General features: G+C 37.5%; 2 protein-coding genes across 4 annotated transcripts in view; one reads left to right on the top strand and one right to left on the bottom strand.

Moving 5' to 3' along the window:
* LOC128608958 (inactive dipeptidyl peptidase 10-like) overlaps positions 1–12,774 on the top strand; it is a 106,282-nt gene extending 93,508 nt beyond the window's left edge. For all 3 annotated transcript variants that reach the window (XM_053627203.1, XM_053627201.1, XM_053627202.1), the window contains 12 exons: positions 632–679; positions 908–1,029; positions 3,461–3,505; positions 4,669–4,767; positions 4,983–5,052; positions 7,875–8,069; positions 8,187–8,241; positions 9,267–9,366; positions 9,606–9,664; positions 9,782–9,854; positions 9,950–10,023; positions 11,146–12,774. In XM_053627203.1, coding sequence (XP_053483178.1) covers positions 632–679; positions 908–1,029; positions 3,461–3,505; positions 4,669–4,767; positions 4,983–5,052; positions 7,875–8,069; positions 8,187–8,241; positions 9,267–9,366; positions 9,606–9,664; positions 9,782–9,854; positions 9,950–10,023; positions 11,146–11,283 — 1,078 coding nt within the window. In that variant the 3' untranslated portion in view covers positions 11,284–12,774. The remainder of the gene's footprint in view (positions 1–631; positions 680–907; positions 1,030–3,460; positions 3,506–4,668; positions 4,768–4,982; positions 5,053–7,874; positions 8,070–8,186; positions 8,242–9,266; positions 9,367–9,605; positions 9,665–9,781; positions 9,855–9,949; positions 10,024–11,145) is intronic.
* Positions 12,775–15,737: 2,963 nt separating this feature from the next.
* Positions 15,738–17,847, bottom strand: part of LOC128608957 (inactive dipeptidyl peptidase 10) — a 64,235-nt gene continuing 62,125 nt past the window's right edge. Inside the window, exon 26 of the mRNA XM_053627199.1 lies at positions 15,738–17,773. Coding sequence (XP_053483174.1) covers positions 17,648–17,773 — 126 coding nt within the window. The 3' untranslated portion in view covers positions 15,738–17,647. The remainder of the gene's footprint in view (positions 17,774–17,847) is intronic.

Here is a 17,847-nt window from a genome sequence, read left to right as displayed (position 1 = left end):
TTCTTCACTGCCAAATATGAACTTCCCAATCGTTAATAAATATATGCACACGGGATATGGGAAAGAGCTCGTACTGTTTAAAAATTTTGCTGTAGTAAAACAGGTAGTAGTATTAAAAAACACAAAAACAAAGAATGAACTTCCACTTTGTTTGTCCACAAAATATAGACTTGTTTTCATTTTTTATTACTAGCAAAGCAGCTGTTTGAAAGCTAAGGTGAAAATAATCGGGTAATGCATTCTATGAAGCCGATATTCATAAATTACTCCTGTGCTTATGATTTTTTTGCTGTAGGTTATGATTCCTTGTAAGCATTTTTATCAACTATAATGATGCTGCATAGAGCTCTAATAATGTTCCTTAATAATGTATAGCAATATTGTGACATGAGTATCACTATTCATTGTAATGCTTGTGGGTTACTGCACAATCTGTACATAATTATTAAGCCACTGTAATATTTCTTAATCATTCTAACAATATTATAAACAAAATATTGGCACTGAGTGCATCAAGCAGTGTGAATATGCTGAATATGGGCTTCATTGAAAGTGTTACCGTTTAGACTTCAACAAGATCTGTAAAATTCTGTGACTTTCCCATGAACACTGGCATGTTTTTACCCGACAGATATTTCTTAAGCACTGAAGGATCCTCAAGAAGACGACAGCTCTTCAGGTCTGGATCTTTTACATGTTCCTTACAGTCTACACAATGCCAGTACTAATTCATTTACTGTGGTCTTAATTTCTATTATCAGAAATAGATTGAAATTTGTACTGACTGCTGTACAATATCATTCGCTTAACACTTTTTTCTATGTTAAAGTACTTGCTCTCTGGGCTTGTTGAGCTGAGTTGGAGGTGATCAAATACAAATGAAGGCATTGGATGGTTCTGTGTTCAGTGTTTCCACAGTTGGTCTGTTTCCACGGCGATGTCTTACCTGTGACCTGAACAAGGCCCACTGCACTTTCTTTAGTGCTGACCTCGGTCCAACACAGCAGCACGTTATACTGCACTGTAAAGGTACAGCTCTCATATCAATCCATAAGCACTTGCTTAGGAAAGTGTGTAATAGTTAACTGTAAGAGTTTAAGTGTTAATAATGTATTATGATGATAAATTTTGAGTTCTACTCTTTTTGGATGCCATTAATGCATCTCCCTGATTTCATCCTTTACATCATCTGCAATCCTCGGCGCAATCCTCGGCAAGTCGTTTGTGCACCGAAACTTTATGTGATTCATTGATTGAGAAAGCTGCGGCTGTTTTTAAATGGAGATTACTGAGCGTCTGTGAATAACCATGATTATCTTGAGGTTACAGGGCATTATATGGATGAAAATTGGAAACTGCACTCACATGCTCTGATGTAATGAAAACAGAAATGAGGCACTTTGTTGAAGCACGAGTCGAGAAAAGACATTAGGCATGCTTAGCACAAATTTTTTTTTTTTTGCATTGTGCAAGGAACATGATTGCAGCACTGAAACGTCTGCCTTTTGAACACCTGCCCTGGATCTCACACAGTATCCAGTGCTTTATAAGCGTCTCTTGAAAAAAAAGTAGGTTATGTTGGAGAAGTACATAGTAGCAGTGGTACATACTGTATAATAGTACATCTAATATAAGACTTAAAAATAACATGTAGCCCTCAACCCAGTAGTTAGAACTTAATGAGCAATCCTTAGGGTCAAATGTAAGCTAAGAAAATATTTGATTAACTGTTATTAACTAATACAAAGATACTATTCATTATGGTTAATTATGTTAGTCATTCCACAGCCATAATAACTTTGACATCCCTTCTCAGAGTGTACTCATAGGCCACATTTTTATCTCAGGGGCCAAAGTAAGTTTTAAATACTGTGTTGAGGACTACATACTGTATTTAATTTATATACCATTATATACCGATCATCCGTAGCATTAATTAATATTGTGTAGGTCCCTCTTGTGCTGCCAAAACAGCTCTGACCCATTGAGGCATGGACTCCACAAGAACTCTGAAGGTGTGCTGTGGTATCTGGCACCAAGACATTAGCAGCAGATCCTTTAAGTTCTGTAAGTTGCAAGTTGGGGCCTCCATGGATTGGATTTGTTTGTTCGGCACATCCCACAGATGCTTGATCGGATTGTGATCTGGGGAATTTGGAGGCAAAGTTAACACCTTGAACTCTTTGTCCTGTTCCTCAAACGATTCCTGAACAATTTTTGCAGTGTGGCAGGGCACATTATCCTGCTGAAAGAGGCCACTGCGATTAGGGAATACCATTGCCATGAAGGGGTGAACTGGGTCTGCAACAGTGTCTAGGTAGGTGGTATGTATCAAAATAACATCAACATGAATGCCAGGACCCAAGGTTTCCCAGCAGAACATTGCCCAGAGCATCATACTTCCTCCACCAGTATGCCTTCTTCCCATAGTGCATCCTGGTGCCATCTCTTCCCCACGTAAGCTACACACACACACCAGGCCATCCACATGATGTAAAACAGAACATGATTCATCAGACAAGGCCACCTTCTTCCATTGCTCCATGGTCCAGTTCTGATGCTCGTGTGCTCATGCTATGTGCTTTTGGTGGTGGACAGGGGTCAGCATGGGTACTCTGACCAGTCTTGGGCTACACAGCTACATATGCAGCAATCTATGATGAACTGTGTGTTCTGACATCTTTATATCATAGCCAGCATGAATTTTTTCGGCACTATGTGCTACAGTAGCTCTTCTGTGGGAACAGACCAGACTAGCTAGCCTTCGCTCCACACACAAATCAATGAGCCTTGGAAACCCATGATGGGAAACACCTCATAAGACCTGCTGTTTTGGAGGTGCTCTGACCTGGTCGTCTAGCCATCACAATGTGGCCCTTATCAACGTCACTCAGATCCTTATGCTTGCCCAGTTTTTCCTTCTTCCAACACATCAACTTCAAGTAAATGTTATTCACTTCACCTGTCAGTGGTTACTGTCACTGATACTATGCACTTAAAAAAAGCATCAACCAAATGAGAAAATGTACTGGATTATGTGGTATTTTATACTTGTAAGATATTACATTACTTTACTGTAAATATGTTTTACAGTGGTTTACTGTAAATTTGACAGTACTTTACTGGCAACCCTGCTGTAAAAAAATTCAATTTTTTATAGTGAACCTTAAAAAATGCCTATGGAAATATATGCATCATGCTCACATTGCACACGTCTGTTGTAAAAGGCAACATTAGGAACCAACAAGGGAGTGTCTTGGAAGTGCACGCTTATGTACTTATACTGGTGCATATACCACATTGGGCATTATGGGTTACTTCTCACTTAGGCTTATTGGAGATACCAGCTTACTGTAACACATGCACATCCACACACATACAGAAACACGCATAACTTTCACCTGTATTATTGATTTGTCTAGCCCAGTTTTGTTTGATGTGTTTTATCTGTCCTGTTTAGGACCTGGAGCCCCCACAGTGATCGTCCACACACTCCACACAGCCAGTGAGTGTTTATTTCCAACATATTCATTCCATGTAGACATACATACATGCACACCTACACACACTCACCCTCCTACACAAACACATACACACACACACACACACACACACACTCACCCTCCTACACAAACACCTACACACACACACACACACTCACGCTCCTACACACACACACGCCACACACCACACACACACACTTACCCTCCTACACTTACACACACTCACCCTCCTACACAAACACACACACACACACACACACCACACACACACACACCACACACACTCACCCTCCTACACAAACACCCACACACACACACACACACACACACCACACACACACACACTCACCCTTCTACATCAACACCCACACACACACACACACACACCCCCACCACACACCACACACCCACACACACACACACACACACACACTCACCCTCCTACACACACACACCCACCACACACCACACACACACACTTATCCTCCTACACAAACACCCACACACACCCCCACACCCACCCACCCACCCACCCACACACACACACACACACACACTAATTCCTTACCTACAGTAGATTTCTTTGAAGCATTAAACTGCCTAGTGGTTAATTAACTCTGCGTTATATATACAGCATTACCTTTATGTTTGATGTAAAGGCAGGTACACATTCTGAGTGGTTATGTGTGAACACTATTTTTGTGAGCAGCAACTATAGCATAACTATTTTCGTGGTCATTTGCAAATGTAATCAACGAGTTGTAATGTAGCATATGTCATGGCCATGTGAAGAGCAGCACTGCTCCATTAATAAGAAGTAAAGTACCACCTCAGTAGCACCTTCAGGTTTTCAATAAAGCCACTTCAGTACCCATCCTGCACTGGTTTTAATGCTGTAATGGCAGTTGTTGTTATGATTAAATGTACCAATGGGGCCTCTGTAAACCCCAGATAACTCACTTTTATGGGTTTTCCCTCCTGGAGGCAAATTCCTGCAGTGAATATATGGTTGGGAGACATCTACTAAATCACACTGTAGCACACAGTAGGAGAGCCATAGTGAGTGGCCATGCTGTGTTTATAGAGATTTTAATTTAAAAAAAAAAAACAAACGGAAAAAAAGCTTAATCTGTTTTGATTTTTCATCCTGTGTCTGTGTGCCCAGATTATTTTATTCTGGAGAATAACTCTCTCCTCAAAGCTATTCTGAGATACAAGAGAATCCAGATCACTGAGTATAAAACCCTACAGACTGACCGCTTTGGTAAATATTTCTTCCCATATGTTCATTTCACAGTTTGCAGACAACTTTTCATTTTATACCATTAGTTTAATACTTTTAGGAAACCATATGATGTTTTTGCTAATACATTTTTAAATGTAGACAGGAGCATTTATTTAACTTTAACAGGCATCAATCATGTAAACCACATAATGCTTTCTTTTCCCTGAAGAGTTTTCTTTCTTTCTTTTTTTAAGACCTGCCTCTAAAGATTTCCTTCCCGCCAGACTTCTCTGACTCACGCCATTATGGACTACTGCTGATGATGTAAGCATTTTGCTGCTCTAAAAGCAGTCTGTATCCCACATGGCTTTAAAAGAAAAGATATGCCTCGATTTTAAAAGATAAAATTATTGACTTTTTTTTCTCCAAAAAGAAATGGAAATGCAAACTTTTTAAACACAGACACACACACACACTACAGCCTCAGACTCCTGTTCTGAAGGGCGTGAAACCCCATCTGGTCTTCTACTGTTGTAGTCCATGCACCTGAGGGTTCAATATGAGATGCTTTTCTGCTCACCATGGTTGTAAAGAGTGGTTATTTAAGTTACTGTAGCCTTCCTGTCAGCTTGAAATAGCTGACTATTCTCCTCTCAACTCTCATCAACAAAGCGTTAAGAACTCCCTCTCACTGGAGGGTTTTATTTGTTTATTTATTTATTGCATCATTCTGTATAAACTTTTGTGTTTTGAAAATCCCAGGAGATTAGCAGTTTCTGAAATTATCAAACCAGCCTGTCTGGCAACAACAATCATGCCACAGTCTGACTCCACAAAATGTTTCTGTATTCTGATGTTTGTGAGCATTAACTGAAGTTCTTGACCTGTATGTACATTATTTCATGGACTGTGCTACCGTCACATGATTGGCTAAATAGATAATTGGACAAATAATTGCAGGTGTACAATGTTCTCTTACAGTAAACTGGCTGGTGAGTATATACATTACCAATCAAAAGTACACACTATACTGAAAATGAAGGAGATTTTTAATTGTCTTAAAGAAATTGAAATTTGTTTTTAAGGCAATATACTTATAGTTAAATAGTTACTGCCCATTTCTGAATTAAATTGGAATTTTTTAATTAGTAGTTTTTACTTAAAATTAAATTGTTTCCCAAAACAAGTTTTCATTTAGTTTTCATTCATTTCACTTAGTAGAAGCAGTGAGGAGCACGGCCTGTTTGGGAATTTTAAGAAATGTCTCCGGGGTGAAGCTATAAAGCTGTTTGAGAAGATGCCAAGTATGTGCAAAGTTTCAGCAGGAATGCAATATTTTTCATATGTTTAACATGTTTGTTTTATCACTGCGTAATTCCCTGTGTTGTATTGATAGTGTTCATATTTTCATTATTGCTCTAACATAATAGAAATGAGTGAAAATGAAGAAAACCCTTCCATGTCCAAATGTTTATTTGTTACTGTGTGTGTGTGTGTGTATATATATATATATATATATATATATATATATATATATATATATATATATATATATATATATATATATATATATATATATACAATATACAATATCTTATCATACAATATCTTATCATACAATATTTTACTTTTTCTTCTTTTTTTTGTTGCATGTGACAGTAAGGGAGCATTTGTTGTTGTTGTTGGGTTTTTTTCATTTTGGGTGTGTAAACCTTTGCAACTGACTTTTAATCATAGAAGTCCTAGCTCTCATCATACTATTAAAGAAACGGTTAAGAACTATTATTGCTCGTTTAGGACTGATAGGAGAGAAATGGAGATGGGGACCTGTGAGACTTGAGGAGAGAGAGAAGGGGAAACAGAGAGAAGCATCTCATAATGATCATTATCATGCTGTGTGTTTACATTAGGAGCTATTGTGATGAGTGAAAGAGGAACACAGCTGCAGGTAGTTTTGTATTTATACATGAACACCTTTTCTGAAGGAAGGATCTGCTGTCTACATTAGTATCAGCATACACAGTAAGATTATATTTATCCACTTACACTGATTGTGTTAAATGTTGTAATCATAATATAGAAAGATGAGATAAGAAAAACTCTTAATACGCTCTTCCAAGTCTTCCGTGGATTTAATTTGTGTGCCACAGTCAAAATGACCCAAGATTTCTCTTGAGGTGCTAATTAAGTTTATAATATATATTTAAAATTCTTACCAGCATTATTATTTTTTTGCACTTTTACCATCTACTGTGTCTTTAGAGTTCATCTCTTACAACATTATTAATATTAAATGTTTATGCTGCCATCTGTTCATGCTCTCAGTTTCTTTGCTTTTGGAATTAGCCTAAAAATTCAAAATGACGTGACGCCCCGCAGCCATATGGGGCAGCCGTGGTGCAGAGGGAGTCCTGGGCAAAAAACATTGCAACTTATGTTGCAATATGTCTCTGAAAAATTAAGACATCATTTATGACTGTCTGGCTGTTCAGTCAAACCAAAAAGGACACTTTCTAAGTGCAAGTTATTCTTAGACTGTGGGCTTGGGGTCTGTGTGTGTGTGTGTGTGTGTGTGTGTGTGTGTGTGTGTGTGTGTTTGCTCTTTTGTGTGTCTGTTGTTTTGCTTTTGTATGAGCTGCTGAAAATAGTTTTGTGCATATAAAATACGGTTTTTTAGTGTTTTCTTACGCTCATTATTTTTTACCTACTCTCAAGATACTAGCAGTGAAATGTCAGATGCACACAGTTTGAGTATTTTTGACCTTGGATGTGTGGATATTTAAATAATTTATGAAGGTTTTTAAAGAAGACCATTTTAGGAAATAGAACATAATTTATCCATCAATAAAAATACTAATTATGGCCAGCAGTGGGTAGCGATGCCACCTCACAGCTCCAGATTGCACAGTTTGATCCTTAGCATGGGTTACTGTTTGTGTGGAGCTTTGCATGTTTTTCTATTTTAATGGACAGTAAATTTTCCTTAGGTGTGAATGAGTGTGTGAATGTGAAAACTCTTCAATAAGTGAAAAAGAAACGTTTTTCTACTCTCATTTCTCAATATAAGTTCCTTAAATGGGACCTACGAGGCTGATTGATCCAGTTCATCCCTGAAACCTCATATCCTGTTGCTCTGTGTGTTACAGTGACAGCGTTCCCGGTGGTCAGCAGGTGGATGACCAATACTCAGTGGACTGGGACTCTGTACTGGTGAGCTCAGACAATGTGATTGTGGCTCGTCTGGATGGCAGAGGCAGCGGCTTCCAGGGACAAAAGATTCTCCAGGAAGTGCACAAACGTTTAGGAGTGGTGGAGCTCCAGGATCAACTCACTGCTCTAGAGTAAGCCACTCATGCTGTTTATTGTTTTTGAATCACTTCATTGTTGGCTGATAGTGGGAAGGACAGAAATCTTATTATGTGTCAATCCTGTGCTAACATGAGGCATGTTGTTTGCAGATACCTGATGAAATTTCCATACATAGATCAGAACAGGATAGGAGTGTTTGGCCGGGTAAGACCCGTTTTCCTGCCTCATCTGATTTATTCACTTCATAGGGACCAGTCAATACTATTTTTTAAAAATATTGTATAGAGGACAAGGGGATGAAGTACAGTAGACTGCTAATCTAGCTGACCCCTGTCGTCCACGTCTGTAGTGTGTAATTACCATGGACAAAGATTTTAACACAGTTCTCTGCACTCAGAAAAGAACAAAAACTTGTTTAGTCAAAATTCACTTATAAAGGAAGTCTAAGGGCAAATGTTAGAGAGTCTAAGTAAGGAATGAAACATATTGGGGTGTGCTGTTATAGGTAAACAATTGATGACAGGGCCCAACATGAAAAAGTGTTTAATTTCACTTACACATCAATTCGTATGTTGTAATTTTGATCAGTTTATAGTTACATTTAATGTTATGGAACATCAGCCCTACAAGTATCTGTGAATTAGTTTTTACTGTAGAAACAAAAACAAATGAGTGCATGTAAAAACAAAAACAAATTAACATAGCCCTGTGATCTGCCTTGAAGACAGAACTACACTCAAAGCTGCAGTTGTAGAAAATTAATCAACAACCTCTGAGCAGTCAGATTCACAAATTCATCAAAAGTCGATAGATTCCAATAATACCTGAAAGAGACATATGAGAAAGATTTATTAAAGCTTTTCTCTTGTAGTTCCATCCACTTTGTCTGGATCAGTTCAGTAAAAAGTAATTCCAGTTACTTTCCTGAGTTATTTGGAGTCTAATTTACAAATAGCTTTGAATAAAGAATTGAAGAAAGTATTCTACAAAAATATGTTTCATATAAACCTTACGGCAGCTGCCCATAGACTCTTGTTAGTAGTGATTTTCCATTAGAAGTGAGTTTTCAATTCTTTTCTAAATACAGGGAAACATGCCGAAATTATTGTGGTGATAATACGTGAATAGAAATGAATTCATTTTTATTTGTGTTTAGTAAGAGTGCATGATTTAAGTCATTGCTGTATGTTTATGTATATATATATATATTTTTTTTTATTTGACTGCAGGGTTATGGAGGATATGTGACACTCCTGCTGGTGAAGTCCACTGAGAGTTTGTTTAAATGTGCTGTAGCCATGTCCCCAGTCACTGACTGGACTTTACATGGTAAAGCATACATAATCTCAGCTTTCCCTAAATCTAACCTCTAGCATTTGGCCAATTCCTTTACTTCTTACAACAACACCTATGCAGATACTGATTAGACTGGAAATGTTTGGTCAAATACATTTATAAACACAGTTGCTCATCTGAAATGACTATACTATAGATGATATTAGCTTTCTATGATGTCTAGTAGGTCAGTCAGTGTATCTCTCTCTCTCTCTCTCTCTCTCTTTCTGCAGCCTCAGCATTCTCAGAGCGCTACCTAGGAGTTCCTTTACAGGACGACAGCAGGTACCAGGTGGGTTTGCAACTCTCTATACTCAAGCCAACAAGCTTGCCTGTCATTGTTGTCCTCTAAAGCATTATAAATTTGATATGAAGCAGTTAAGCTGTTTTAAAATACCTGTCTGTTCAGTCCTCCAGCATGCTACAGAATGTGCAGGGCTTTAGAGACCAGACTCTGATGCTTGTACATGGAACTGCAGATGGTGAGAGAGCGAGTGAGCAAGAGAGCGAGAGAGAGAGTTGTTTGGAAATGATGTTATACTGAGATTTTTCCTCTCCTGTGTTTATTTCCTCCAAGCAAATATTCACTTCCAGCACTCGGCTGAACTCATTAAGAACCTGGTGAAGATCGGCGCTAACTATACATTGCAGGTATGAAGGAACAATAAATGCGGAATGCAGCAAATACTTTTAAACATTTAGTGTCATATTTAGGGTTGGACTGCTCAGAAGATACATCAAGAAAACAAATAAACACATGAGGAAAAATAATCTTCATTCAGAATTCTAATGTTTAACATGATTTTCTGGGCTGACCTTTGAGATTATTAAAACTGTCTCTGTGTAGTTAAAACATTATACATTATACAACACATATAGCTGCCATCCTAGAAAAGCAGGCTGTTGTTATTAAACAACCCATGATACCACATTAGTACACAACAAACCCTAGTAATAATGAAAAAAAAAAAACATTTTTTCTCATGAAAGAAGCATACATTATTGGCACGTGGATTCCATTTTATTATACTTTGTTCAGTGCTAATGGCTTTCCCTTTTAATGACACACTACATGGGTATGCCACTGATCCTCATGCACTTTTATAGATATTATTTACATTCAGTACAGAAAGAAGCAGTCTTATGGGTAAAATTTCTTGGGATTTTTTTGGAGTTGCAGCAAAAGTATTAGCACTTAATGTAATTCTTTATTTAATAACTTATTTATATATTTATGATTGCCCACATTTCCTAGTTTCCTGTGTCTAAATACATTGCCTAAATCATGGATTGAAATATTGTGGTTAAAACAAATTGTCTGAAATTGGTGCTGAATGTAAAACAGCTCTGGAGTGTATATCTTATAACAAAAAGCAGAAAGAAAGAAAGAAAAAAACCCAACAAATCTGAGATAGTGAATAACTAAGACACTTATATGTTTTGTGCAAATTCTAATTTTGGCATTAACATCTTATTATGTTTCTTAACCATTTAAACGCCCAGAATCCTTCTACCGGATCAGCTGCACAGATTCTTCAACCTGTACATACTTTTCCAATTAGTTTGAATATAATTAGAGAATAATTGAATAGTTACAGGGATCTGCTCAACTCTGAAAATGACCGATAAGTTGCTTACACTTAAACATAAATATCTCAGATATTCACAGTACTGAACATGAACCATACCATAACTGTTCATAAGCAGTTAGCTGAGATTATCTTGTGCATTTGTACTTGATGTTTACAGCCCTGATGTGTGTTTATTGTGCAGATTTATCCGGATGAGGGTCACTTCCTGTCAGAACAAAGTCGGCAGCATCTTTCGGCATCTCTGAGTAGCTACTTCCGATCCTGCCTGAAGGAGGACATCTTCCCACTCAGTGATGAGGAAGAAGAAGAGGAGGAGTAGGCTGAAGAGTATATAAACAGCAAGACCTTTACACACACACACACACACACACACACACACACACACACACACATACATTCATCCATACAGACCTGTGTAACACACAGTCACACAAACCATTGCTCCCTGTAGGATCCCAGCTTACAGAGGCCTGCAGCTCTAAAAGGAAATATTCTTAGATTTTAGATAAGAAGGAGGGTGTGTGTGTATGTGTGTGTGTGTGTGTGTGTGTGAGAGAGAGAGAGAGAGAGAGAGAGAGAGAGTGACTGAGCGATTAGATATGTATATATGCATGTGGGTTTACGTGTTGATGTTTAGACAATGTGGATGTTGAGATATGGGCCCAAAAGGTGTGTAGGTGTTTTTTTTTTGTTTGTGTGTGTGTGTGTGTGTGTGTGTGTGTGTATATACTTGCTGATGATGGACATTTGTAACTGGAAATGAACTTGGTTGTTACAACAACCGAATCTTTCACATATCAGAAATCACTGCTATTTTAAGCCGGATGCTTCATGCGCTGACCAATCACAGCACAGAATTTTCAATTGAATCCTGATTTGAACAATCACAGTGCAGATTGTCTGTTTGCGTGGACCTGATCCAGTCACACAGCTGCATGTTTGTGTTTGTTTTTTTCTTCAAATCTGCGGTAGACACCGGGACAAAAGCGTTGTACTTGGTTACCGCACAAGAAAATGCCCACTGTTTCCATGGTAACAACCTTCACCAAGAAGAAGTGGTGTTTCCATCAACAAGCTCTAAGCCACACTGAGAGGTTTAAGCGACAAGGTTGACTCTTCCGCGCAGACACACACACACACACACACACACACACACACACACACACACACACGCAGGACTTTACTGAATGCTGTAAAAATCAGACACCCTGTCCACACACAAAACTGCGTCCAACAGGTGAACACATTTATTTCAGTTGGACATGTTTCTGGATCAATATTTCTTTATTGTAACTCAAACAACATCAATTTCAACTAATAACTGCTATCTGATGTGATCACTGTAAGTCTCCTACTCCTATTCCTGAGTCACTTACAAATTCCCTGCAGATAAATGTTGCCATGTCCACAGTTTTCCCACAGAAGTGGATTACTTTTGACCAGAGGGTTTGGAGTTGGTCGTTTTACATCTCCAGATTCAAATTAAATACAAAATTTTATGCATTACAAATCCTACACCAAACTGACCTCCAAATCATCACAAACGCACATGGCCATGGAAACACCCAACACACTCCTGAACTCCTTATGCACTAGCTGCCACAGAGGTGGCTCCTGGTCCCATTCATAAAATAAGCTCTGTACATTTTTGTATGCAGTATGTTGATGATATGTAATAACGTGAAATGTTTTGATAATCTATAAATACTGCTTTAAATACTGCTTTGTTTAAATGTATTGCATGGAATTACTAAAATATTATATTACAGTGGGTTATGGTCGTTATGAGTGGACGTTAAAAGCAATGTGTAGTGTCTGGAAAGGGTGGATTTTCAGCGTTTGTATTGTTTCTGGGCTAGTTTTATTTACCACAGACTTGGCAACCCTGCTCCAGACACGTCAGTTGCTTCTAGAACAGAAAATTAATGTGTAGATATACATTTCAGTTCATAAAATGTATCACTCAATCAATCAATCAATCAACTCATTCATTCATTCATTCACCAAGGTCACTACTTTATCTTGGTCAGGGTGGGAATATACCCTGTATAGGAAGCCAGTCTTTTTCAGGGCATCATGCACACACACGTTCAAACAGTCACTCATACCTAATGGGCTGTGTGGCATAACCTAGTCACCTATGGCATGTTTATTGGGAATCCTGAGCTTGAGTCAGTAACTCAAGCTCAGGATTGAAGACAGGACCCTTGAGCTATGAGGTAGCATTACTATCATTCACTGATGACATCAGATAGCATTGATCAGTTACATGTAATATTATCCAAGTAACAACAAAAAAAGATTGTTCATTCAGGAACACGTACGACTTGAACAAAACACATTCACATGCTGGATACCAATTTTCAGTTATCACTAAATCACTTTGGAGCATTTTGCATTATTTTATTAATGTATTTAAACTGCAAGTGTGTTACAGATTTGTCAGAGTAAAGAGCAGTTTGCACAATTATGTATGTCACAGATAATAAAAGAGAAGTAGGCAACAGATCACACATGGAGACTGCAATAGCTTTAGAGCAACAGTAGTGCTTCAGAGTGAAAAGACTTTCTGGATAGTTGTCATTAGTCTAGCTTATAGGGTTATAGCACAGAAGTGTACACAGCATGCCGAGGGATTGTTTTCTTTGTAATCCTTAGATGTAAATGATTAAGGTGACAGGAGCACATTAAAAGACTGAACGAGAGCATCATGCGGATAGCACTATACCGGAAGCTTCTGTAGCTTTTGTGCAAATGAAAAACTGAAACCTGTTCAAACACAACTCAGTGACTTATTATACAAAACATGAGCTGAATGTGGAAACTGTGTAAGAATATTCTGTACCATATTACCATGTTTAAATCCTTAGTGCAGTCATTAAAGTCATAGTGTGGACAGGCCCTGTGTAAGGGTGCATGTGTGTGTATATAGTAGACTCCAGAGATGGCGATGTGATTTGTACAGAAAAGTGTATCCAGTACATACATACAGTATATTTTTGCGATTATCAGATATCATAGTAGTTTAGCCAGCAGGGTGGATATTGTCATCAGTACATATCTGTGTTGATTTGATTGTTTATCTCTTTTGTAATTCAAATTTACTGTTTTTTCTGCTTTATTTTTGTTTGGTTGGTTGGGATCAGGGCAATGAGAAGGAAGGGAGGTTGGAGGTTTGGGCATTTCTGTCCTTGAGTAATGACTATAAATAAACAGCTCATCCAAACTGACCCAGACTCAATGATGTCATACATTTAATATGTAATTTCCTTATCATGAAATAAATATTTACTGCATTTATTTATACAGAAATAATGATGGTGGAAGTGTAACAGTACAAACCAAACCATGCATGCTTAAGAGTATTAAACAAATGGCTGTTTATTTTCATATTTTATGCAAATCGTTGAAGTTTTTTTTCTTTTTCTGGGTTGGCTACAGAAAATTTCCTCTTCCCCACTATGTGGGTTTAGCATTTTGCTATAAAATAATAACCCTTAAAACTTGATTAAGAGATTTGATAAGCATAAGCCTTGGAATAAATCACTTGTATTTAATTATTACAAGTATTACATGACACTACATTATATTAATTATCCTTACAATAAATATCCTTGCATTAATTGCACAGCTTCATTTTATAGCCAGTGTATTTGAAGTCTGAAGGCAGTTTAATTCCATCAATAATCAATTAAAATGGGGATGGTATATTATGAATTTAAAACCACACCCAGCATACTCTAATAATAAAGAAGACACACATGACAGAATGTTTTAGCAAAGCTGTTCTTCTGTATTTTAACTTCCCAACTGCTAGTTTCCTGAAGGTTTGGGGCATTGTTTGTGGCATTTTGCATAATACTGAACTATATATATGTGAAGGCACCAATGATAATACGATCAGAGTCACATTGTGCTTGAATTCCAGAATTTGAATTTAAAAAGTTCAGAACCTTCTTATGTCATAAAAGTTGAGAACAGAGAAAATCTTGATGTTATGTTCACTAGACCCATTCATAGTCTTTATGAAGACAGCAAAAGTTATCAGCCATTATTGTTTACATTGTGTTAATTGAAGCATGAAATAATGCTTGCGCGGACTCTGATCTTTCTTTCGTGGGTACTCACAATAATACAGTGATGAACTTATATTAATTTATTCAACTGAGCATCATCATCATCACTTAAATACTGAAAACTCACAGAATATACATTATACATCAATCTCAACTTGAATATTATTAAGTATTAATTATTTATATTAATTAATATTAATTAATTATTGATTGTTAATATAATTATTATATTATTATATTAATATTAGAGCAATTACTAATGAGATATGTTGAAGAAATTTGACAGTAAGTTAACAATGAAATTCTCTCAACTGGGCGTCCGCAATTACTCAAAGCCTATTGGCTGATTTCGGTCATTTGACTGGACTGTGATCATTTTTCCATAGCATGGCTCATTTTAAATGGAAAATTCTGTGACCCTGATCTTTCTATCATCTAAGTACAAAGTACATTTATGAGACCATTCTTCAATGCTCAACCAACAGCCATGGACGCACAACTCCAAAAATACAGTTTTGTGACCCTGATCGTTTTTTCATTGTGGTTTTCATATATATATATATATATATATATATATATATATATATATATATATATATATATATATGTGCAACAAAACATTACCAGCCCTTAAGTCATGTAATTTGCGAGGTGGGGCCTCCATGGATTGGACTTCTTTCTCCAGCACATCCCACAGATCTGGGGAATTTGGAGGCCAAGTCAACAAGTTCAACTCTTTGTCATATTCCTCAAACCATTCCTGAACAATTTTTGAAGTGTGGCAGGGAATTAGGGAATATCGTTGCCATGAAGGGGTGTACTTGGTCTGCAAGAATGTTTAGGTAGGTTGTATGTGTTAGAGTAACATCCACATGAATGCAAGGACCCAAGACTTCCCAGCAGAACATTGCCCAGAGCATCACACTTCCTCCGCTGGCTTGTCTTCATCCCATAGTGCATCTTGGTGCCATCTCTTCCCCAGGTAAGCGATGCACACACACGCGGTCGTGCTACAGCCTAATTTGTGCTACAGTAGCTCTTCTAAGGGATCAGACCAGACAGGCTAGCCTTTGCTCCCCAAGCACATCAATGAGCCTTAGGCACCCATGACCCTATTGCCATTTCATCGGTTGTCCTTCCTTGGACCACTTTTGGTAGGTATTAACCACTGCATACCAGGAACACCCCACAAGACCTGCCATTTTGGAGATGCTCTGACCCAGTCATCTAGCCATTACAATTTGGCCCTTGTAAAAGTCGCGTGGATCCTTACGCTTGCCCATTTTTCCAACACATCAAGTTTGAGAACTAACTGTTCACTTGTTGCTAAAATATCCCACCCCTTGACAGATACCATTGTAGCAAGATAGTCTTATAGTCTTATTCACTTAACCTGTCAGTGGTTTTAATGTTATGGCTGATCGGTGCATTTGAGTTCCCAAACTTTTTCTGTTGATCCATTTGGTAGCCCTATGTTATTGGATGATTTCAGAAATGTACTGGATGCGTGGATACACACAAACTCATAATAAGGATTTAAAGTATATGCCAAAGTATATGTATTATTGCAAATATTTAACACACAATCTAATGAAGCTTTTAGTAATATGTTGACTGTCAAAATTAAATTAGTTAATGCAGGAATTAGAGGGGCATATACATTTTGTATTCTACAATTCCTTTTTATTACAGTATGATAATAATTTGACAATTGTCTTATGTGTGATATATAAAGTCTCAGTGTGCCACTTGAATGTATACACACTAACATTTACACAAAATGAGGCAGGGACACAAATATTTACTGCATTAAAACAGTTAATTTTATACTTAATGTTCATCAAGGGTAATAGTGACCATGTCCGCAGGGCTGAGGTACCTTGATGGATATAGACTCAATTCCAAATAAACTGTAATATTGAGCTTATACAACCTTATATTTCAACACAGTCCAGAAATCAATATTTCATTTATTAAAACAATTCATTTAAAAAAAAAAAAAAATCAGAATAATCAAGAATAAAAATAATAACCGAGATCTCACATGTGAAGAGACTTTATCCAAAGTCTCTAAGCCTCTTATTTTGTGCATAATACATAACAGAATAATAATGGGGGAAATACCCAGTATTATCTCCTGTATCAGGATTTAAGTATGTTTTATCCAAACATCCTTCATTCTTGTATGCAGGATTATTAAATAAAAAAAAAATCTATCATTGGTCTAGCTTTATTGTGTAGTATGTTTCGCTTTCATGAAATGAAGAGGAAGAAGAGCTTCACTAAAACAGTATTTGGTTGATTTGTAAGCTTCAGAGTATCTATAGGTATTGTCAACTTAGTCATTCATACCAGTGCAGTCTCTACTGACACACCACAACTGATCTTCCAGAATCTCACACAGTCATTGTAAATCTGGCCAGTGTGTGACTCAGTGTGGTTGCTCCACTGCTACACCAGATAAAAAAGCCTTCTGTGCCTCTGGCAGGTAGGAGAGGGACCAGTGTGATTAGAATAAAGTCACCCATGTCAAGGATGCTTGTTATGGCAACCATCTTGTCCTTAAATCCCACCCGAGTCCAGCTGAGATCACTTAAGCCACAGATGCTAGTCCTCCTCCCTGGTTTCCATGGTGACCACAGTGTTTTCATGGAAGCACTTCCTGAAGAAGGAGATGATAGTACTCAGCATGTAGTGTTTGCTACTGATGTCATGGCCCTCGTCAGGAAAAATCTACAAGGATTCAGAAAGAGCGTGGAAGTATATATACAACTACAGAATGGTTTGCATGGAAAAAAGTAAACTCT

Source organism: Ictalurus furcatus, chromosome 6 (genome assembly GCF_023375685.1).
Source record: "Ictalurus furcatus strain D&B chromosome 6, Billie_1.0, whole genome shotgun sequence".
NCBI lineage: Eukaryota > Metazoa > Chordata > Actinopteri > Siluriformes > Ictaluridae > Ictalurus > Ictalurus furcatus.
This window is presented reverse-complemented; position numbering and strand designations above follow the sequence as displayed.